At 41.5% G+C, this 23529-nt stretch overlaps 1 protein-coding gene across 2 annotated transcripts; it reads right to left on the reverse strand.

Moving 5' to 3' along the window:
• Positions 1 to 2302: 2302 nt before the first annotated feature.
• On the reverse strand, positions 2303 to 7354 carry LOC123322181 (piggyBac transposable element-derived protein 4-like). Of its 2 annotated transcripts, none has more exons than XM_044910048.1 (2): positions 5708 to 7354; positions 2303 to 5655 (listed from the first exon to the last, which is right to left on the reverse strand). In XM_044910048.1, the coding sequence occupies exons 1-2, from the start codon at positions 5763 to 5765 to the stop codon at positions 4511 to 4513; spliced, it is 1203 nt and encodes a 400-aa protein (XP_044765983.1). In that variant the 5' UTR covers positions 5766 to 7354; the 3' UTR covers positions 2303 to 4510. Both variants share the same exon structure in this region, with proteins under 2 accessions (XP_044765983.1, XP_044765984.1).
• Between the last annotated feature and the right edge of the window lie 16175 nt (positions 7355 to 23529).

The following is a 23529-nucleotide window of genomic DNA, read 5'->3' on the forward strand; positions in this document are numbered from 1 at the left end:
GACTTCATTAAATCGATCAGTTTTGGGCCGAAACCAAATTTATTTTTCAATTTATTGACTAAAATTTTATGATCAATCTTATCGAAGGCTTTTTGAAAGTCGGTATATATAACATCTACCTGACCGGATTCATCTAATGATTTCAGCACTTCTTCGAAAAAAGATACAAGATTGGTTGTAGTGGACCTTCTTGGCATGAAACCGTGTTGGTTAACTGTGATTCTATTACGGACCGAGGAAAAAATACACTTGTGGAGGATGATCTCATAAATCTTCGAAAAATTTGACAATATGGAAATTGGACGATAATTTAAAACATTCGATTTATCACCTTTTTTAAAAACTGGTATAATTTTCGACCGTTTCCAAACTGACGGATATACTCCCATGGAAGTTGCAGATTGTTCTTGATGTGCTCTAATCTGTGGCGGTGAGAAGTTTCGAAGTTGTTCATAAACTCCGTCTTTCTCATTACGTAATTACCGCACGTGCGAAATTCCCCAAATACCGTATGGATGGCGATGTTTGACTTTCGTAAAGCCCTTACCATATGGTTTGTGGGGTCGTACGACTGGAGGTAGGTGATTTCGGGATATACATCACCGAACGGCTGTTGGCACGTGATATACCCGCCGTGGAGGGTGTTGTGGACGCGGTATATCACGTGCTCTTTGCCGGCCTCCAGTCGTTCACGTGCGGTCGGGATATGGAGGAAGAGCGGTTTTTTCGGATGGTTGAGGACCGATCCGAAATGTAGCTGTATCAGCAGAATAGATGCTCTGTCTTCCTCGGAAATTATGGTCTCTAGGTTGTGCCGGATGGTGGAAGGCTCGGCTATCACGCCGTGTTTGCAACGGTAGTACAAGTACGCGACATCGTAGTATTGAAAATTTTTGTCGGTACCGTACCACCGTTGCAAACCCTGCTCCCTCTATTTCGTTAAGTATCAGTGATATCGAAAAACAATTGTTACATTCTACAGACACTTTTCCATGTAGACTACAGTGGCGTAGTCAAAGATTTTTTTCAGTCCGCCACTTCAGTGATATAGTGGTAACTTTAATTTTTAATGTTATTTTTACATATTCCAGTCCCATATTTTTTTTTTTATTCATCATATTATCGTTCCTTCAGCACACCGAGTATTTTCGAATTGTAGCATGGCTTCGTCGCTCTGTCGATCTCAATGCGCATCGTGTCCGCGATATTGAATGTCATTAAGGATCTGAAACCGAGAACATCTCAATCGTTCCATCTCCGCCCGGTTTCTTTCGCCCAGGGATGAGGCCCAATGCTCTTGCTCGTCCTCTCCCTGACGGCACGGTCGGCCGGTCGCCACTTCTATGGCTACCAACCCCAACGCCCACAGGTCGACGGACGTGTCATACGGTTCCAGTCTTCGTTGTTCCGGTGCCCAATATACAATGGGTCCTGCTGGCTCGGTGAGCAGGGGTTGGGCAATTCTCCGTTTTCCAATTCTTCCATTTTAAATCCTCCTTCTCCTTATTGGAATCATTATTCAAATATTTGAAGAAAAATACCAATTTGCTTGCGTTTTCCGTCTTTAGGTTATTTCTCAATTTTGAATGTAACAGTCCAAAGCTAGAGAAATATCGCTCAATTCCAGATGTAGAGGCTATTGCTGTGAATAAATGGTTACACAGGTCAAGAAAAAGTTTCTTTTCAGGCCAATCCGATTTAGATATTGTAACTGATTTCCACTAAATTATCGAATGCGATTTTCTCAAACTTGCCCAAACAGAAATTTAGGAAATGGCTTAGACTTAGAAGTTGAAGCCATTACAAAGGGGACGAAATCTACATTAATAGATATTAAATATTCATATGCTGTTTTTGTGTCTTCATTAGGAAGTCTTTGTCCCAAAAATCGATGGTCCAACATGTTTGCTTGAAAATGAGGCTAGTCCAGAGCCATATACCTTCTTTTCCAGGGATCTTCATATCCTCAGCAAACAAATTGAGAAGATGTGCTGAACAACGATATTCTATCATATCAGTCTTTTCAAGGGCAAGTTCTTTTCGCATTTTTCTAACATTTTCCGTATTATCGGTTACGAAACTCCTCACCTAATCTTCGAATTTTTCTTCCCCTCGGTTTATAGCCTCAATTGCGATTTGCCTTCTTTTCTTTTATGAGCCCGAATTGTCGGAAATACAATCTAATATATAAAATTCTCGTGTCACAGTTTTCGTTGCCATACTCCTCCGAAACGGCTTGACCGATTTTGATGAAATTTTTTGTGCTTATCCGCTATCTATGAGAATCGGCCAACATCTATTTTTCATCCCCATAAATGTTAGGGGTAGTCCACCCCTAAATTTTTTTAGGAAATTATTTATATGGCAAAACAACGTTTGCCGGGTCAGCTAGAAGTGATATATATCTTGATATTTATTCGATAAGTATCATGATATATGTCAGTGGATAAAAGGTAAAGTAAGTATCGGGAAAGTAGTCAGAGAAGAAAATTCTTTGTTCCGTTTACTCAAGCTTTCGAGGCTACATTTTATCACCGCTTAGTCAAAAGTTATCTTATATATCAGTGGATATATATCTTTGCGCCCTGCTTGAAACGCAAATTGAAATCATCGAAACTGACCGACGCTACATCATATTATTATGATATGACATTTACAAGATGTTATAAACAATTCAGCGGATGCCACAGGCGTTGCAAGATTAAGATGACACGTTTACACGAGCGTGTAAGTCGTTGCAAAGTACTTCTTCATGTCAAAATCAACGTGTCGCCAGAGCTCTTCCTTATCGTCCTGGTGTTCAGACTCACTTGCGTTGGACCTTCGATTTCGATTTCTTCTGGCTGTTGTTGACCAGGCAGGGAATTTCATTTGGGGCATTGGTGTTGTTCTCTATTGCTAGCTGACACTGAAGTTCTTGTTTGAGTTCAATTGAGTCAATTTTGGCCATTGTTGTTCTGTCATAGTGAATATCAAAAAGGATATATAACATTGTCATTTCGAAGGATCTCCTTGTTTGACTAGGACTACACGATTCCCCTCTTCGACTCGAAGGCTGGCAACGGTCATGAAGACAATAAGTTGGTCAAATTTTACATACTCAACAGGTGGCACGGAGTTGGCGAAAAAAATTCTCGGTTACGTTCTGATAAGCAAAATAAAGAGGAATAAATGGATAAAATAAAATGAAATGAAAATAAATTGTCTAATGACGTTTGGAGGTAAATTACTTGGGAAAATATTCAAAACACCACACCATAGGAATAACGACTAGGAACAAGTAATATTATCAAAAGATTGAAAATCTTTGTTACCGCAATGTGGCGTACTGCTCTTTGATTGGTTAAAAAATTCATGAACAGATGGTCATTTGTTTTTTGTCACATTGCGTTTGTTGCTATGGAAAAAATTGTGTGGGGGGGAAATGATGCGTGGAATGAGAAAAACCGTCCGTTCGTGGAAAGGAACAGGGTGGTACTTGAGTATTATTGAAAAAATCAAACGAAATGAAAAAAAGTGGGAATTTCATAGGAATTAACAGGTTCAGCGCCATGGCGGACACCGGTGTCCGATTTGCTTCTAGCCTCTACGGCCATGGCGGACACCGGTGTCCGCTCTATAATCCTGAATATGTTTGTCTCGCTTGGCCAAGCGGACAAGATATTACGATATTTAACATATCAATGTGTCCGCTATGGCGTTCCTCTAACGGGATGTCTAGCCAGGTTGTTTGAAACGGGACTTGTTTGAGATATATGGATGGTATTTTGTTTCTAGCAACTTCGGATTTTAGACAATATATAAAGAAAAAATGAAACATATTTTATTTCCACACAATTTATACATCATTTACTATGATAAATATTGAAACATTCGAGACAATACCTCGGTTTTCCTTCACATTGCATACAATATGTGGTAACTTTCTTCACCTTATTTTTTTCGATTTTACCCTCAACCTTTTTTTGGTAACACCCTCTACAATATCTGCGATTTTGGCGAGCCTTGCAGTCCATTTTACTAAATTGATGTGTTCTGAGACTCTTGGGTTGATTGACGGGTCCATAATCAGGGTTTTCTTCGTATTTCAGTAAATCTTCGACCACCGATATACGGAAATCGTTTATCGGAATGCGGTTTTGTTCAACAGTTTCATAAATTATGTGGGCATTCACCATTGACGTCCCTGGAAATATTACGTTTCAATAACAAATCACAAGGCAAAAAATGCACTCACCTAATAGAAGTTCCACAGCCAATTTTTTGTACCATCTGATGGATTTTCTCAAGGAAGAACTATAACTCGACATCTGGTCGGAGAGGTCAATGGAGCTCTTGTCAGAATTGTATTGAACAATAGCAGCTGGTTTGTGAACCATAGTTCCTCTTCTTTGAATTTCCGTCATCTGATCTCCATGGCATGTTGACAAAAGTAAGACGTCCCTTTTGTCTCGCCATTTTAGAATACAAATTCCTCTTTCGTTTTCTTGTGCGAAAATCTCTCCTTTTTTTAGTTTTTTTTTATAACTTCAGTCGGATTTCCTTTTCGGTTGGAACGCAATGTTCCTAGACAATGGGTTTTTCTATCTAACAGTATGTGTGCGAGTTGGAGACTGGTGTACCAATTATCGATAACACATATTCTACCACTTTGCAGAAGATCTTTCGCTAACTTCAAAACAATTTGTGTAGAGACGGCTAATGAGCTATCCGAGGTTCTCTCTTTTCCTGCATAAATGCTTAGATTCCAGGTATACCCCTTATCACAACAAAGTTTGAATAACTTTATTCCATACTTATGCGTCTTCTGTGGATTGTATTGTTTGAAAACTAATCTTCCTTGAAAGGGCACCATGGTTTCATCGATACAAAATGTTTTACCGGGAGTATATATAGATTTATAATTCTTCGTGAGCATGTCAACAAGTGGTTGTATCTTATATAAACGGTCACCTTCAGGGCATTGTTCATTATCCGAGAAATGAAGCATCTTTAGCAGCAGTTCAAATCTGTTACGACTCATAACACTGCGAGCAACTTCTGATCTGAGTATCCATTTTTGAGACCAATAATCTCGAAGGGTGTTCATACGAACTATACCCGTGTAACCCAGCAGTCCTATAAAATGAATTATTTCTGCCCTAGTGGTCGGTTCCCATTTTTTCACACTAGATTGATTTGAAATTCGATCATCATTCAGCAAAAATTGTGTAGCGTATAGGTTTGTTTGATTTACGATTTCATCTATTATTTTGAAATCCACAAATCCAAAATAATAGTCAATCGGCCGACTTCCTAACAGTGTGGCTTCCAGTTCCTCTTTCAGGCCTCCCTCAAAATTTTCATCGAATTGCAAATGATTGCCTTTAGGGGGTCCCCAAACTGCTGAATTGAGATCATGTAATGTTTCATTGATCTGTTCGTTTGTAGGTTCTGTCATATTTCCAATTCGCTGTTCTGTTTTTTCGCTGCAGTCGCTTTTCTCCTCTCCTTGCAAATTTTCATTTGTTGATGAGAAAATCGTAGATTTATTGATTCCCACTTCATCTTCACTACTTTCGGTTGAATAATTGGAACTTGAACTTCCAACTGGTGGAACAAAAACTGGATCGTCGTCCGAATCTCCAGAGTATGGATCACTAAGCGAATCTTCATCTGTAGAAGTTACTGGTATAATAGGGAAAAATCAAATTTCATGAACACTTACCATCTGAGATATTTCGCTGTAAAGCTAATTGAATAATCCTTTTGCTGCGGCTGTTCATCTTTCGCACAACAGTAAAATAGGGCACGTTACGCAATGAACGCGAACCAACTGAATGATAGTTTTCTTGTTGATACTTGCTGAATCGGAAAGCGGGCACTTTGGATAGGGGCGTGTCCGATCAACAATCATGGCGATCAGCGGACACTGGTGTCCGCTTTCAATTTTTTATATTTCGAAAGCTCATTTTCATTTTTAGATAAGCACAAATGTTATCAAATGAACTTATATAAAAGAAATTGTAAAAAAAATGATGGTCCAGGAAGAAATTTTCGTTGAAATACTTCGGCGCTGAACCTGTTAAACATTACATTTATCAATACAGTAATTGACTAAATATTAGAAATAGTGTGTCTTGTGTGTTGTGTATTGAAAGATATTTTTTTCTATAAGGACGGATAGCTGAGTTGTACATTTCTTGAATGGAAGTTTCACAGTATAACCGTGTTCGTCCCGTCGAACGGTGTTGGAGTAAAATTCTTCGACGAAATTATCGTCCTTTGTTGTTTCCTCGGAATTAATTCTGCTTCTTTGCCGTTCCAGAATTTTGTGAGTTGTGAATTTTCATTCAAATTCGTGATCAAACTTGCTACACGAAGTTGTGGACTCGATGATGCGGTTCCGCTAATAATGCATCCGAAGTGCCCATACTATCATGGCGACTTAAGTATTTAGTGCCAGCTATTGCAGAGCAACCAGACGAGAGGTGTTGCACCGATTCTTCCGCGTTGTTACACAGTCTACATTTTGTGGAATCTATCTGTTGTTTGATGGTATGTTTTGTGTAACTGCGTGTTGGCACCACCTGGTCTTGAATCGCAAATAGCGTTCCCTTAGTTTGTGGGTAGAGATAACCTTGTGTCAGGTAGGTGTTTGATGCCTGTATGTCTACGTCTTCCTGGTGGAGGCTAGCATGAAATCTGCCATGCAGGGGTTTTGCCTTCCATGTCTGCCTCAGTGTGTCCTCTCTGCTGACTGCTTCTGATTGCCCTTCGCTGGCCTGCCCAGAGGAGCTGGGCGGATTGCTAGCCGAATTGATCCATTGGTGTATGGGGTTGTTACTTAGTCGGAAAAAGGCCTTCAGTTTTTCTTCTTCTTTTCGGCATGCTCCTTCCAAGCATTTTAGTCCACGGCCGCCTTCTTTGCGGGGCAAATAGAGCCTTTCGGTCGCCGAGTTCGGATGTAGTAATCCGTGTTGTACTAAAGTGGTTTGGATTCTTCTGTCCATACGCTGCAGGTCTGTGTTCGACCATGTCAAAACACCGGCGGTGTATGTAAGTGATGGAAGCGCCCAGATGTTGATTGCTTCCATTTTGTTCTTGGAAGACAGCTGTGTTCTGAGTACCTTCCGAACTCTTTCCATGAGTTGGGTCTCGGTGTGCTTCTTGTTCTCCTGCTGTTTGATCTCAAAAGTTTGTTGAATTCCGAGATACTTGTACCTGGCTTCCGTAGTTAACATAGCTATTTCCCTTCCATCTACCATTGCGATATTCCCTTCCTCCATCAGTTTTCCTCTCCTCACCTCCACAGCAGCGCACTTCCCAAGTCCAAGCAACATCTTGATGTCCCCGCTGAACCTTCTTACCAACTCCAATGCCCCTTCTAGTTGTTTTTTGCCTCTAGCTTATATATATATATATACTTCATTCAACTTTATTTTAGCAGTCGGTTGGCCATGGAAATTTGACACATTTCACTCTGTATAGTACGAAAATGTGGGGTTATGAAGCTTGTCAAAACATTTTTTGGTTTTAAATCAACGCTATGTTGCCCGTTCTACGTAAAAGTTTCTATTATTACGTATTTTATCACAATGTCGAATCTCTTCGGAAAATATGTGACGAACATAATTGAAGTTTAAACAAACTGATTGAAGGCACACCAAATCCAGTTATTTGCATGGAAAATACAAGAGATCAGTATAATATCATAATATGCACTAGCTTGAGGAGAGTTAATGTTCGTTATTTTCTTTGGCTTACATCATTTGTAGATTTCAAATATATTAACCCGAAGATGAAATGCATATGATGCAGTGGTTGGGAATGGGTATCTCCCGAAGGAATTAACAGATAATTTCAAGAATGAAATGAAAGAATATTGGGATTCTTGGACTAATTTTATTTATTGTTCCTCAATACAACGCCGACGTTTCGAAACGACTTGTTTCTTTTTCAAGGCTAAAAATTTAAACACATTAAAATTTTCATTCGAGATCATTCGCACATACAATTACCTAGTATTCTGAACAATATCGTCGATATAGATTTAAGTTTGGTTTCATATTTCAAAGAGATCTAATTTTTGAAAAAACTTTTAATGTTGTTTCAGGAAGACGCGGAATATTGGCTACGACAGGTCACGTCGTTGTTGGCATGTGGCATAGAAATTTTTGACGTTCGTCGAGTTCGTGTTCATCATTGAGGAACAATAAATAAAATTAGTCCAAGAATCCCAATATTCTTTCATTTCATCTAACTAAATGGACGATAACCTAAGAACAATTTCAAGAATGTTAAATTCTTCAACAAAAATCATCTTGCATCAATATAATTAAAAGGAGTTGAAGGAAGTTTCAAGTTAAGATGCAACTTCACCGTTGAACAAAAATTTTATATGAATAAACAAAAAACAGGGCAACTTGCGCGTATTTGTGGCTATTCATCTTAATACATTGATGCAATTATAATAATTAGGTATTTATTAGTACCTTAAGACATTTACATTGTATAGGACAAGTCAAATGGAAAATAGAAAAATCCATTTTAGGGAACTTATTCTCCGATGAGATTTATCGAAAATCCTGTAGTAAACTTTTCGCATTAATTCACTCAAACATAAAATTCCCAAATGCCACCACTTTTTTGGGTCTCCCAATAGAAGGAAATTCTTTGTCATACTCTTCATTCACAATCTTTCTGATTGTGGAAATATTCAGCTGAAATATAAGTCTTTCAGATTCAGATGAAATATTATATAAATTCTCTTACTTTGAATATGTTCGCTATCGTCCGACGTATTGTGGATTTTAGAATATCAGGGTATAACTATTTGAATGAGCGGACCTGAATTCTAAATAGCACTTCCTGAAACCCTGTCTTCTTTTTTTTTTCAATCACTTTCGGCATTTTCGTAATAAAAATTGATATTAGTTGTGGCAACCGCGTTATGACATTAACGACATTTCATGAGTGCCAACCTAACTTCGTTCTAGTTACAAAAACTTGAGAAAATTATTTCATGGCCAACCGACTGCTAAAATAAATTTGAATGAAGTATATATATATATATATATATATATATATATATATATATATCTATATATCTATCTTGCTAAAACGAGACAATTGTCGCCACTGTGTTTGATAGAGTCACTGTAGAACCCTGGAAGACGCTCTCCTTCAAGTAGGTGCTTGAGATCTGGAAGGCAAGAAATTCCTAATGAAGAATTGAGATTCATCAAAGCGTCCATTCTTGAAACGAGTTAAACTGGTTTTTCCTGTTAGTTTTTCTCTCGAGTGAATTTTGTGTATGATAATACACATTTTTTCTTTATTTTGTTCAGTGAATTCCATAAGTAAGTTACCACTCATTTCATTTATTACCGATTCTTGTTTTATCAATTTGAAGGTTTTATTGCGGATGTGCGATTTGAGGTACTTGATGCATTTTATAAGTTTTCATTGTTAAAGTATTCCGTTAATTATTCAAGGGTCAATTTCGTTCGTTTCTATGTATGTCAGAAAGGATTCAATATGACTTTAGCCTTACGGCTTTCACACTCCTCTCCAGAGGAAAATTCACTTATCCCAGATATCTCAGATATTAAAAGGATTAAGCTCTGTTGGAGCCCTTTCCAGGTTTTCGGACTCGTGGTCGTGGTCGGGTCCGGGTCGCTCCTCGCCTTGTGACGACCTCCTGTCTCCATCTGTTGCCGTCTTCTTCTCCGAAGATAGAAACCTCGGGCGCCACCTCTAGTTTAAAGTGTTGAGGACACTCGGAACCTGTAGGCGGTATCCCACAGGTGACCAGGAGCTACAGTCAGAGAAAGTTATGTCCAGGGCTCAGATGTTCATGAAGTTCGGACAGTCCCCTATCTCTGAAATATCTTAAAAACTCTATTCGGGAGAAAAATAAAACACACAATAACCATTAAACTTCTATTCAATATCTTCTATATACATGATGATGTCGTACAGGATATAGGGTGAATAAGCGGTGCAGAAGCAGAAGCGGGATGTAACGTGCTTTTAATGTCGAAACATGATGAGTGAGCAAAGTAAGAATGCGGGATGAAGCGGTCGGAGTTAGAATGAAGCAAGAGCGTAAGTGAAAACAGTGCAAGTTAACTCTACGTTGCGTACAAGCGGCGGGTAGTAACATGGGCAAAGTCGGTTATTATAAGCGAGACTGGTGTTAAGACGGACGGCGGTTTGCCGGTATACTTTGGTGAACCGAGGAAAAAACTAAACCACGGAACAAGGACGACGAACACACCCGCAAGGGTGTCCTCGGAATCCAAGGTGTTCCGAAATCACGGGGGCTGTACCCACCCCCCTAACCCCGGTGGGTGGCCTAGTTCGAAGGGGATCATACCGGACAGTTGTGTAGGATGGGCCGTTTGAAGCTAACATCGTACACCTCTGTACACTCGGAATTCCAGGAGCGATGCAGGCCGTTTGAAGCTAATGCATAATCTCCAAGAACTCGAGCGGTACGGTTAGGGAAAGGCGGGGTAAAAAAGGAACATACCTGGCAGGTGTGTAGGATGGGCCGTTTGAAGCTAACATCGTACACTCCCGCACACTCGGAATCCCAAGAGAGATGCAGGCCTTTGAAGCTAATGCATCACCTCTAGGAACTCAGGCGGTACGGTAAGGGTGGGCTGAGCTAGAGACGGCGGAACGTACCTGACAAGAGTGTAGGATGGGCTGTTTGAAGCTAACATCGTACACCCCTGTACTTTCAGGATACCAGGAGACATGCAGGCCGTTTCAAGCTAATGCATGGCCTCCAGGACCCGGGCGGTACGGTGGAAGGATGACACGGAAGCATGTACGCGACATTTGAAGCTAGCGTACACACCTACGCATACTGGGAAAGTCCATGGGGTAGTGTAGGCCATTTGAAGCTACTACACAACTCCACGGCGGAAAGAAGGGTATGTGAGAAAATAAATAAACCGGCAAATTAACCAAAAGAGTAATTAAAATAATCATACCTGACACCTTGCCCATGTGTAACCCTTGAATGTATGTACTTACTATCTGGTATACTTCTCGGACGGTCGGAACACTCTGGCTTCATTGACTGAATTTAAGAAATCGCTCGAATTTATACCCGGCACGGCCCTTTTTTGTATAATTGTCAAATGCGCAATTAAACAAATTCGGTATACGATATCCCCCCTTGACCTCACGTTGAAGACATCGCGATCCGGGAACACATGGGTCCGCGCGGCCTGAAACCGGTCGACTTAATCAATTCACGTTACGGAAATATGAAAATGAATAATTCGGAAACAAAACTAATTGAAAATTTGCTTTGTTACATCCCCCTCCTTCTTCGGCTAAAAAAAAAGAAACTTTTTTATAATCTCTACTAAAAAATAAAATTTATTCTAAAATCACAAGAAGAAAGAAAAAGAAAACAAAAAGAACGGTCACTTTCCGGGTGACCAGGCTGGAGCCCCGGATGCGGTCACCCGGATTAATTCGCACTGCACTCCCGTGTCCTTTTTCCTGGGCCTTTCGGTGGCTTCCTTCGGGCATCCACAATCCCTGGACCGGATTCCCACCAGTCCGCACCTGGAGCAGAATATTAATGGGGTTCTTCTGCAGGTTCGCCGGTCGTGGTCCGGGTATCCGCAGCGCCAGCACAACGGGTACCTCGCTAATCTGGAAGCACACGGGACAAAGGTCTACAAAAACAAGTACAGGCAGTCTTCAAATTAACTTTAATTCGGTACCAGCAAAACAAAATAAAATAAAAAAAAAACTAAAGTAGGCACTAAATATTGGCCGGGATTTTGATCCATCGCTGTCGTCCTCCCACCAGCAGCTTCAACCGGAAGTATCGGTCTGCCGGCCAATTTACCGGACGCAGGTTCTTGGCCAGGTCCCGCATATACGGCGTCCAGTTCGCCTCTCCCGGGGGTGTCTGAGAAAGTAAATGGCCCAACTCAGCCATTAATTCCTCCCTGGTAGGCGGAGGCGGCGGAGGAGTTGGGGGCAACGGGCTTATCGGCCTGACCACCACAAGGTCGGGGAACAGCGGTTTCCATTCCCTTTTCCTCTGTGGTGGTCTCATCTTCAAGGGTTTGGTCGACTTGGACATTCTTTCTGGAAAAAAGGTTAAGGGGTTCATTGTAGGGTTTGAGATCCTTGACGTGGATCTGCCTGACTAACTTTCCGCGCTCGTCCCGCAAATCATAAACCACGGGTGACAGCACCCGGCAAACAGTAAACGGTCCGGTGAATTTAGGGGCTAATTTTGCGGTAAAATCGTTAACGGAGCGCGAAAGAGGATGCTCCCGCTTCATCACCCTATCACCGATATGGCATCTCCAAGCGCGGTGTCGTAGGTCGCAGTGCTTTTTCTGTTTGTTGAAAGCCTGGGCCAAGTGTCGACGTACTAGAGTGAAGATTTCTTGTAGTCTACCCAAGCGGTTGGCGCGTTCTTGTATGGTGGTCGGACTAGGGTCGGTGTCATCGGTTTCTCTGTAGTCCTTCGTGGCCTCGCGATAGATCGTCTTTGGAGCTTCCAATTCTCGGCCGAAGTTCAAGAAGGCGGAAGTAAAGCCCGTGGATTCCTGGCGGGAGCTATTGAGGGCGAAAGTGAGTTCGTGCAGATGGCTGTCCCAATGCTTATGATCGTTCTCACAAAACTGCGCTATCATGGTCTTCAAGGTTCGGTTTGTCCTCTCTACGGGTTACATTGGGGTGTATAAACTGGTGTGACTCGATGTTGAATACCCATTTCATCCATCATTCCACGAAAAAGCTTGCCAGTGTATTGTGACCCATTATCGGAGATGACTGTTTTGGGGCACCCGTAGCGAGTGATGATCTTTTCATAAAGTGCTTTGGTTACGGCCGCTGCGGTGGCCCGGCGAATAGGTCGGCAGGCAGTCCATTTAGTAAAACGGTCGTGGAACATTACCAGGTAAACATTCCCTTTAGATGATCGGGGTAGCGGTCCTATCAGATCTGTGCTCAGAGTTTCCCATGGTTGGGAGACAAGATTAATGAGATTAGAGCAAAAGCCAAATTGGGACAACTTCGTCAACAAAATTCCATGGTCCATTGAATCGAACGCTTTTGAAAAATCAGTATACAGGACATCAGCCTGGGATCTTCTCTCAATTACCTCAGAAACAAACTGGGTTATGCCTGGAGGTTGGTAACTGTTGAACGGCCCTTGACGAAACCATGCTGAAAAGTTGATATTCGATCACAGACTAGAGGATATAACCGAGTGTAAAGGAGGATCTCAAATATTTTGCTTGGATTACAGATTATTGATATCGGTCGGAAATTAGAAATATCAAGCTTATTGCCCTTTTTGTGAACTGGGCGCACCTTAGAAAGCTTCCACGCATCAGGAACGATGCAACTTCTCAAACAGGTATTGAACAAGATTGTGAGCGGATACGCCAAAACACACGCACAATCAAGGAGGGCATGCCATCCGGACCCATAGTCATAGTTGGTTTCATCTTCCTTAAAACCGTAAGAACCTCACTTTCCTCAAACAATGCAACATTAATGTTAGTCATGTAAGGATCCTCAATCTCTTCAACATCCGTAGTACTAGTAGTAAAAGATTTTGCGAAAAAATCAGAAAAGCTATCAAGTATGTCTAATGGACCATCCAATAACTGTCCATCATAGAACATCTGCCCAGAAACAGTTGTTGAACCCTTCTTATTGTTTATGAATGACCAAAATTTTTTGGGGGTTATTTTTTATGTTTCGTTCTGACCTCTCCACAAATGCTCTGTAGGCTTTAGCTCGCACTTCAGGTGCGTAACCCGGTCTAATCCTCCTCTTGATTCCTCCTCTCTTCCTCCTCCCTATCCTCCACTTCCTTTCTCTTCATTATACATGTAATATAAGAGAACATTCCTTCCCAATATGTCCTATCCGCGTTCATCCGCGGAATGATCTCTTCCACTTCCGGTAATCCTTCCGTATCCTCAACCATCCGCCTCCTTTCTTCCCTCCACCTGATGCACTCATACAGGGTATTCTCCGGGGTGTCTTGTTGGTTACATCGACGACACAGATCGCTCGTCGTCTTATTTATTTTCAGTGAGAAGCTGCCGTAGGCTCCGTGGCCTGTAAGGAACTGAGTGAACCAGTAATTGGTGGTTCTATGTCTGCACCTTATCCATGCTTTCATCTGGGGAATCAATCCTTTTGTCCAAGTGGCCCTTCCCGTGCCCCTCTCCCATCTCTCCTGCCACTTTTTTAGCGTTCTCTCCCTAGCAGCCCTCCTATTTCCTGGCAGACGGCCTCCTACCTTAAACAGGTAGCATCTCCCCGCCACCATGAGATCAACTGGTGGTAAGTGGTGATGACAATATGTAGGGGTTGGTTTGTTTTTCCCCTTTCTTCCTCCCAGATGGTACGAGCTTGTACCTCTTTCGCTTCTGTGTCTTCCACTAGTCCTATTATGTATGTTCTATTCTCCTCCTTAACTTTTCTTCCGTTTATTAGGGATACAACCTCGCATTGATGTCCGATTAGCTCTCCCTGCTTCATATCTCCTCCTGTTACATACTGGTATAATTTTCGTGAGGATCCTATTAACGTTTTAATCATTCTCATTTGAGCCATTTCTTGTATCGGTGCCATCACCATTATTTGCGTTGGTTATCTTTCCTCCGTCGACCTTGGACCTATATGCCTCTTCCGGCCATTCTATTGTGAGAATCTTCTTCACATCCTCAAAATCCATATCCTCTCGGATGGCGTCTCTTATTGTATCGACCGTAATGTCCAGGTCAATTATTTCGGGTGATGTTTGGATACCTATGGTGTCCCTCTCTTTTGGTATGGTTACCGCCACCAAATGGGAAATCTCCAATTCCAGCTTATTTCTGATACCGGTTATTTTCTCTCGAATCGCCTCATTACACCGATCCGCCGTATCTACCACCAGCTCCTTCACTAGCCCTTTTAGCGCACCAAGCATGTCATTGAGCTTTGTGGTCTCAACAGTCACGTTTGGTGAGGTCTCCACTCGTTTTCTTTTATGTGGATTGGTATTTAAGATGAAGTCTCTTAGGAACTCATCTCCACTTTCAATCCTGTATTTTCCGTTGGTGTGCTTGTTTTTCTCTCTAGAACCTCCTGCGTGTCTGAATCCTCTTCATCTTTTCTTCCCATTCTGACCTTCGTCGGTGGTGTCCTCTGTAAGCAAGTTGATCTCTTGAACGGGTCATCTTCATCTGGTATCTCTATTATAGAGATTGTCTCCTCGATCTCCTTCTCTGCTATATCGGGCAATTCCGACCCTTTCTCGCTCTCCCTGCTTCCAGTAGCAAACGCCAGCTCATGTCCCTGGTCGCCTAGACCATGCGCAGTACAGTCTTCGGATAACGGTCGGGCCTGGCCTGCACTACCACCAGGTGCACCGACCGGTACTAGGGTATCCCTTCCTTGCACCGTAACCTTTTTTTCTTTTTTCTTCACCATTTCACAATCCTTTTTTTCTTTTTATTTCTTCTGCGGGTTTTCTGCCGGGGTTTTCCTTCCCTTAGCCTTGGGAGTCCGATCCCTTGCGCGCAAGGCAGCACGGATTTGGTCCGCCCTGGGTATTCGATTTCCCCGGTACAACCCATATCTGGGAGGCATCCCCCTAGCCGCCACCTGGGGAGGCGCCCGATGGGAGTTTACTCTCCTCACGGGGACCTAACCTAACCTAACGTAACCTAACCTAACCTAACCTTTTTTTTTGCCCAAGAGGTAGGGGAAAAGCTTTTTCAGCCATCCCGGCAACTGGGCTGTGCAATGTTGCCGGTTTGTGTGGGGCTCTCACCCACTAAAAACCCCTTTTTCTTTTTTCCACCAATCATCCTTCCCTGGAGCAGATATTTTTGTCCGTTCATCAGTGAAGAAGGTGCTTTCTCTTCTACTCTGTCATCATCCGTTTCGCACCCTATCCCTAAAAAGAATTTTCTTTCCATGACCGTATTTATGTACTCGCCTATACTCTGCCATATTTCGGGTTTTTCAATCATGGCCGGCACCAGCACTTCCACGCTTCGCAGTTCTTCCAGAGTTTCTCTCTTACTCTTCCCTTTCTCTGTCCCATCTTCGACAGTCGTACATCATATGCTCCGGTCCGTCCGTCTTCGAGCATACGTGGCACAGATCATTTTCCGTCTTCCCAATCCTCCTTGTATATGTGCCGTACGACCCGTGTCCCGTCAAAAACTGGGTGAGATAGTATCCACTGCGTTTGTGCCTGCAGCTGATCCAGTTATTAATATCTGGGATTATTCTCCTCGTCCAGGATGCCGTATCTCCGCCTCTTTCCCATCTCTCTTTCCACTTGTTTATAGTTCTTCTCCTGGCCATTCTTCTGTTTCCGGGTAGTCTGCTGCCGACGCTGAACAGGAAGCAGGCTTCCCCGATCATCAAGTCTATGGGCATGAATCCGGCTATAACTTGTACTGCCTCGGCTGAGACCGTCCTGCAGGCCGAGCACCCTCTTAGCTGCGTTTTCCGCTGTAGTGCAATCAGGGCTCTCTTATTTATCTCTAATTTGAGAGCTTCTCTCCACACTGGCGCGGCATATAGGACCGTACCGTGGATCACCGAGCACAAGGCTCTTCTTTTTAGATAGCTGGGGCCGCCGATGTTTGGCATCAGTTTATTAATGCATTGAGCTCTTCTGTTCGTTTTTGCCACTATCTGGTTGATGTGCTCTGCGAAGTTCAGTTGTCTTTTCAGTGTGACACCCAGGTATTTCAGATGTTCAGTCTCCGTCACCTCTACGTTTTCAAGTCCGACTTTGAGTTTGGGTCTTCGCCTTGGGGCTTTCATCACCAGGATCTCCGTCTTATGAGTCGCAACTTCAAGTTTTCTTTCACTCATCCATCTCATCAATATCTCGAAAGATTTCACGATGTCTCGTTTCATCCCCTCCTCCGAGTCGCCCTCCACCATAAAGAGGAGGTCGTCCGCATACGCCAGGGTTTTTCACTCCCTCTGGGTACGGTAACTCTAGTGCCTCATCATAGGTTATGTTCCATAGTGGGGGTCCCAGGTTGGATCCCTGTACGACTCTCATAGTATATCTGTGCTTGATCTTCCCCATTTTTATATGTCTATCGCTGAGATATTCCCTGATGATCTTCACGAGATACGGCGATACTTCTTTTTTTCCAGAGCCTTTACGATATATCCCCAAGCGACCGAGTTAAAAGCGTTCTTGACATCCACTGTCAAGAAAGAGGATAAGGAAATTCTTATGTCAATGGAAAGGAAGCCCTTCAGTATTAAAAGCTTATTCTGTAAACAAATTTGTCATCACTACACTTCTCACGGGGAGACAGGGTTTTTTCACTGAGGTTTCTCCCTAAGCTCTTGTATCATACTCCAAATTGTATGGTACCCCGTTACACTAACCTTTGTTTAAACTCATACATATGCTATATTGTTTGATAAGTTAGAATGTATTGCTGACATTCAAAAGAATATATATATATATATATATATATTAGAACAATTTAGAAGGAAACATATATAGAAAGTTTTGTATATGAACAATCCACTAAAGCAAGCAAACATTAATGAAGGGTAAGGGAAAAAAAAAGATCGAACAAATTAACAACTTGGTTACATATATATGTTAGATTTAATAAAACACGTGGTTGGTACTTTTTATTCACAAAGTAAGATGGCGGTCGGTTATCTAGCACGTGGAGGTGCTCTAACAAAGGGTCAGGTACAAAGCGTACCGTCCGACAAGGTAGTTCAAGTAATTGTGTGCTCGGCCTGTGCAAAAGAGAGAGCAGGTAACATTGGAGCACAGAGTTCACAGAGCATAGGTTCTATACTCTTATTCTATCTTTGACATTCGTCGTCGGACATTATCAGTATATTTTAAGGGGGGTCAAATTAACATTTGCTAACACGGCCATACTGACCACTGAAACGTCCTCGTTTCACTAAGTAGGCATAAACAATATCTTAATATCAAACAACATTGTTAAAGGGAGCTTGTAAACATAAGACAGTTGAATCTTTGTGTACATGGCTCTGTTTGATGCGCTGGCTCGCGCTGCGGCATTATTATAGGTGGAAAAAAGAGCCAAGCGAGAAAAAAACCACCACCGCTTACTGTTTACAGATCAGGTCAGCAAAACACTTGGAATTTCAAAAGTTGATAAAATTGTCATTTACAACATATAAACTGTTAAATTAGGTTTGTGACATTGCCACAGAAGTAAGCCTCTACTAGGGACTCCCGTCCGGGCCTTACTTGTCAATATCACAACTGTGAAATTGCACAGAGGTTAGCCTCAACTAGGGACTCCCGTCCGGACCTTACTTGTCAATTGCACAGAGGTTAGCCTCACTAGCGACATCCCGTCTGGGCCTTACTTGTCAATATAACTACTGTAAAATTGCACAGAGGTTAGCCTCACTAGCGACCTCCCGTCTAGGCCTTACTTGTCAATATCACAACTGTGAAATTGCACAGTGGTTAGCCTCAACTAGGGACTCCCGTCCGGGCCTTACTTGTCAATTTTACATATTCGTATTTGAAGTACAGAAAACTTATCATGGAATTTCAAGTGCTTTGGAAAACATTCAACATAAAATGAACATGAGACAATACAATGGATCATAACATAACAATAAGAATCTCATAAGGAACAGTATACAACATAAAATCTGATGGACATGAGAATATTTCACTTCATCATGGCGCATCATTGAAACTAGCACTCACTCATCACTATTTGCTTTTTTTTAGGCCAAGGTCTCATTGGTTCTTGGCCGGATATAGTTCTATTCTGGACTCCTACTCTTCTCAAGGCATATAGATCGTTTGGAAGGACTGCTTGCACTTCGAAAGGTCCAATAAATGTTGGCTTCAGTTTTTCTTCATTCGATAGCCACCTTCATGGAAATTTTCTGATTAACATCAATCGTAAATAGGGACCTGGAGTTGAGTTTGGATTTCAGGATAAGGTTGACTCTTTCGTATAGTCTTCGTTTGAATAATTCCTTCATCTCCGAGGTCTTGATTTCCAATGCCTGTCTTATTCCCAGGTATTTGTAGGTGTCATCCGTGTTCAAGGGGGGGATCGTTATTTGGTTCATCAAAGTTGTTCCCATGCAGGTCTCCTGAATCTTTCCTCTCTTCACTTCCAGAGTAGCGCATTTCTCTATGCCCATCTTCATGCCTATGGAGTCGCTGAAGGTTGACACGATCTCTAGAAGTCTCTTTAGCTGGTCGGCGTTAGCAGCGTAGAGCTTGAGGTCGTCCATATATAACTGATGGTTAATCCGAGTTCTCCTTTGTTTATCGATGACGTATCCAAAGGCTGTGTTGTTCAGTATCATGCTGAGAGGGTTCAGCGCCATGCAGAACCAGATCGGACTCAAAGTATCTCCCTGAAAAATCCCCCGCCCGATCCTAATTCTGTCCGATTCTACCATACCGTCCCCCGTCCTCAGCAACAGCGACGTCCTCCAGGATTTCATAAGGTATGCCAATAGCTTTATGACCTTATCATTAACTCCGTGCATCTCTAATACTTTTATCAGCCATGAATGAGGGACCGAGTCGAAGGCCTTTTGGTTATCAACCCAGGCCACAGAGATATTCCTCAATTTCCGCCGGGCTTGTTTGGTAAGTATATAATCTATAACCAACAGTTCCTTACACCCTTTGGTACGTATTCCTCCGCCATTCTGCTCACGGGCCATGAGGTTGTTGTTTCTCAAATGTTGGCTTATGTTCCTGGTGAGCACTGCAGTGAGGATCTTATAGACGGTATATATAATAAATATAATGTAATATATAATAATAAATATATAATATATAATAATACAGCCATTTGCAAATCTCGAACTTTGTGACAGAAAACATCAAAAGTAAATTTTATTTCTTTGTTACCTTTCTTTTTTTTTGAAGGCATTTTTGCCTGTAGGTCCTGGAGGTCCCTCTCTCGAAGGTGTGCTGGCCGTCGTTAGCCGTAGTCCACGACAGCTGTGAGAGCCACTCTTCCACGTGTTCTCCTCTCCTATCTGTCTGTGGAGATCCCCAGAGTTGCGATTTGGCATTTATATCTCCGACTATTATAGAATTTCGAGGGAATTTCGCAGCCTTCTCTAAGATCTCATCGACCCTCTTTTTAAACGCCTCTATTGGGATGTTTGGGGAGATGTACGTTGCATATGTTGCATTCCATACAATTCGATGTGTATGTACCCTTCCTTGCTTTCAATCCTGCTTACTTCTAGATTGTTGTTTAGTAGGACAAGTGCGACATCTCCTTTCTTATCTTTGAAGCAGCCTTTTCCTGACATCTGCGGATGTTATGCATCTGAATTAATTCGTTTATTGTTTGTAGAAATATTAAATACATAAAATAATCAATTACTATATACATTACTACAACTGTGTATACATAAAATAGGACTAGAATGACTTGGTGTAAATGGCCAATATTTTGTAAATACATAGATTAAATACATAAAATAATAAATTACTATACAGGGTGATTCCGGAGGAGAACGTCAGATTTTAGGTGAAGTATACACTAGTTAAGGCAGTTTCGAAACAATGTTTGGTTTATGGCTGGGGGCCTTTAATGAGAGTCTACAGGGTGATTTGTCCGATTCGACCGATTTTTCTTTTATTCATAACTTTGGTGTGGCTTGATCAATCTTGATGAAATTTTCAGTGTAGAACAATATGATTGTCTTCTTTCAATAATTCCAACACTTTCTCAAAAATACAGGGTGGGAATTATGATAAGTTCAGATTAAGTTTGCAGGTTGAAAAAACACCCTGTACATTCCGTTTTCAAAAATTTTATACATGCTTCAGATTCTATCAAAAGTTTACATTACTGGAGCGTTTTTAATTTTTTTGGCACACATCCAGTTTTCCTAGAAGAATTTTTCAAGGATGAACAATATCGTTATTTCGCTCCAAGGCATTGAGAATATTCTGAACTGGAATGTAAACCGGTGTCGTCCAATGATACAAAGCTCTTCCTGAGTCCTAAAGTAGTTCTTTCAAATTCGAAATTCATATTTAATCACTCATATTCTGATGTATAAAATCATTTAATCCAGAAAATATCTTTATACCTACCTACTTAAACCAAAAAATCTACAACTTATACAGAATAAACATTCGAAACATATCATGAACGGCAAAACTAAGGATTAACACAAAATTTACATAGAATGTTCGAAATGATTTCCCCTTTTTTAAATACATATTCGAGACCTTTTTATTAAATTTCCAATTGACCATGGAGAATTTTCAATTTCATTAAAACTATTTTTCATACATTATCATACATCAATATTTTACATACCATAAGGCCATAAGTGAGTACATTTTTGAACGAAACTACTATGTTTTAGGAATATTCGCTTCATAGAAAACCGGAAGTGTGCCGAAAATCACCTAAATAATGACTCAATTTTATGTTAATCCATAATTTTGCCTTTCATATGTTTCGAATGTTTATTCTGTATATGTAGTAGTAGTATGTAGATTTTTTTGGTTCACGTACGTATAAAGAAATTTTTGAATTAAATGATTTTATACATCTGAATATGAGCGATCAAAAATGAATTTCTAATTTGGAAAATTTATTTTAGGACCCAGGAAGAGCTTTGTATTATTGGACGATACAGCTTTACCATCTAGTTCAGAATATTCTAAATGCCTTGGAGCGAAAAAACGATATTGTTCATCTTTGAAAAATTTTTCTAGGAAAAATGGACGTGTGCCAAAAAAAATAAGAACGCTCCAGTAATGTAAACTTATGGTAGAATCTGAAGCAAGTAGAAAATTTCTGAAAACGGAATGTACAGGGTGTTTTTTCAACCTGCATACTTAATCTGAACTTATCATAACTCCCACCCTGTATTTTTGAACAAGTGTTGGAATACTTGAAAGAAGATAATCATATTGTTTTACACTGAAAATTTCATCATGATTGATCAAGCCATACCAAAGTTATGAATAAAAGAAAAATCGGTCGAATCGGACAAATCACCCTGTAGAATCTCAATGGAGGCCCCGAACCATAAACCCAACATTGTACCGAAACTATATTGACTAGTGTATACTTCACCTAAAATCTGACGGTCTCCTCCGGAATCACCCTGTATACAGTACTACAACTGTGTATACATAAAATAGGACTAGAGTGACTTGGTGTAAATGGCCAATATTTTGTAAAAAACCACATTTGTGAGCTATCTTCTGCGCCTCGTATTTTGTCTGTGGGGTCATCGAAGTGAAAACTGTGAATAGACTGTGTCATCACTATTATGTCTCCTTCAATATTTGGGCTGGTAATGGATTCTCCTACTGTTCTATGGTGGAATGCTTCTTCAGGCCAGTCCGTTTCTATCAACTTTTGGACCTCCTCTAAATTCATGTCCTCGTGAATCGCTTTCCTTATCGTGCCAATCGTGATGTCCGTCTCAATATCTTCCGGGGTGGCTTGTACCTCTATAGATTCTGAACTTTTAACCGTGCCTGCTCTCTTGAATTGTTCAATTTGATCCTCCAATTTTTACTTTATCAGTGAAAGTTTAGATGATACCTCCTCGCTGCATCTTTCCTTTACCTCACACATTTCATCGATCTCTTCTGTTATTTTCATCAGGGATTCCAATGCGTCGTTAAATCCGATCTTTTCCATGCTGATGTTCTGCATATCTCCTTGCCTTTTTCTTTTTTTTGGGTTTGGGTTTGCGCAAATTAGCCACTTAACGAAAACTTCGGCGGTGTCCTCTTCCTCATCCTCTTTAGCCTGGCTAATCGGGGTGCTTGTTTTTTGCTCTTTTTCTTGTTCGTCTTCTTTCTTGAGGGGAGGTGTCCGCTGTTATTTCGTCTTTTGTGTCCAATCCTTCATCTCTAGCCTCCGTTTCTATCTGGTGCTCCTTGCTTCCAGTCATGCGATGTGCAGTCATCGGATGACGGTCGGGCCCGGCCTGCAGGACCACCGGGGGCACCGACCGATACTGGGGTATCCCTCACCTGCATCGTAGACGTTTTCTTGGTTTTGGCGTTTTTTATATTGATTGAGATTTTTGAGGCAGTGCTACGCACACATCCTCATCCTGATTCGAGCCGGGGTGTTTTGGGTTTTCTTTCTTTTCAGGGTTTTCTGTTAGGGTTTTCCTTCCTGTAGCCTCTGGGGTCCGTTCCCCTACGCGGGAGGCAGCGCTGATTTGGTCCGCCCCGGGTATTTGAGTCAGGACAAACAGAGTTACAGGCACGACACAAATTATAAAGAGGTGAATATTTCAGTGTATTAGTTCTCGGTGTTGGCATGTAAAATGTGTTCTCCGCTCTGGAAGCAGGTCTCGGGATTACAAAATTGAGATAACCAAGTAAATAGGAATCTTTAACCATCCCACCGATCAACTTGTGCACGAACACAACGAACTGGCAGTCCCTCCGACATTTCAGACCCTTCATACCGTGTCTACTCAAAAGTAAATCTTGAGGGAAACCGATGGGCGGATACCAATTATCCTCTC

The sequence above is a fragment of the Coccinella septempunctata genome, chromosome X, assembly GCF_907165205.1.
Source record: "Coccinella septempunctata chromosome X, icCocSept1.1, whole genome shotgun sequence".
NCBI lineage: Eukaryota > Metazoa > Arthropoda > Insecta > Coleoptera > Coccinellidae > Coccinella > Coccinella septempunctata.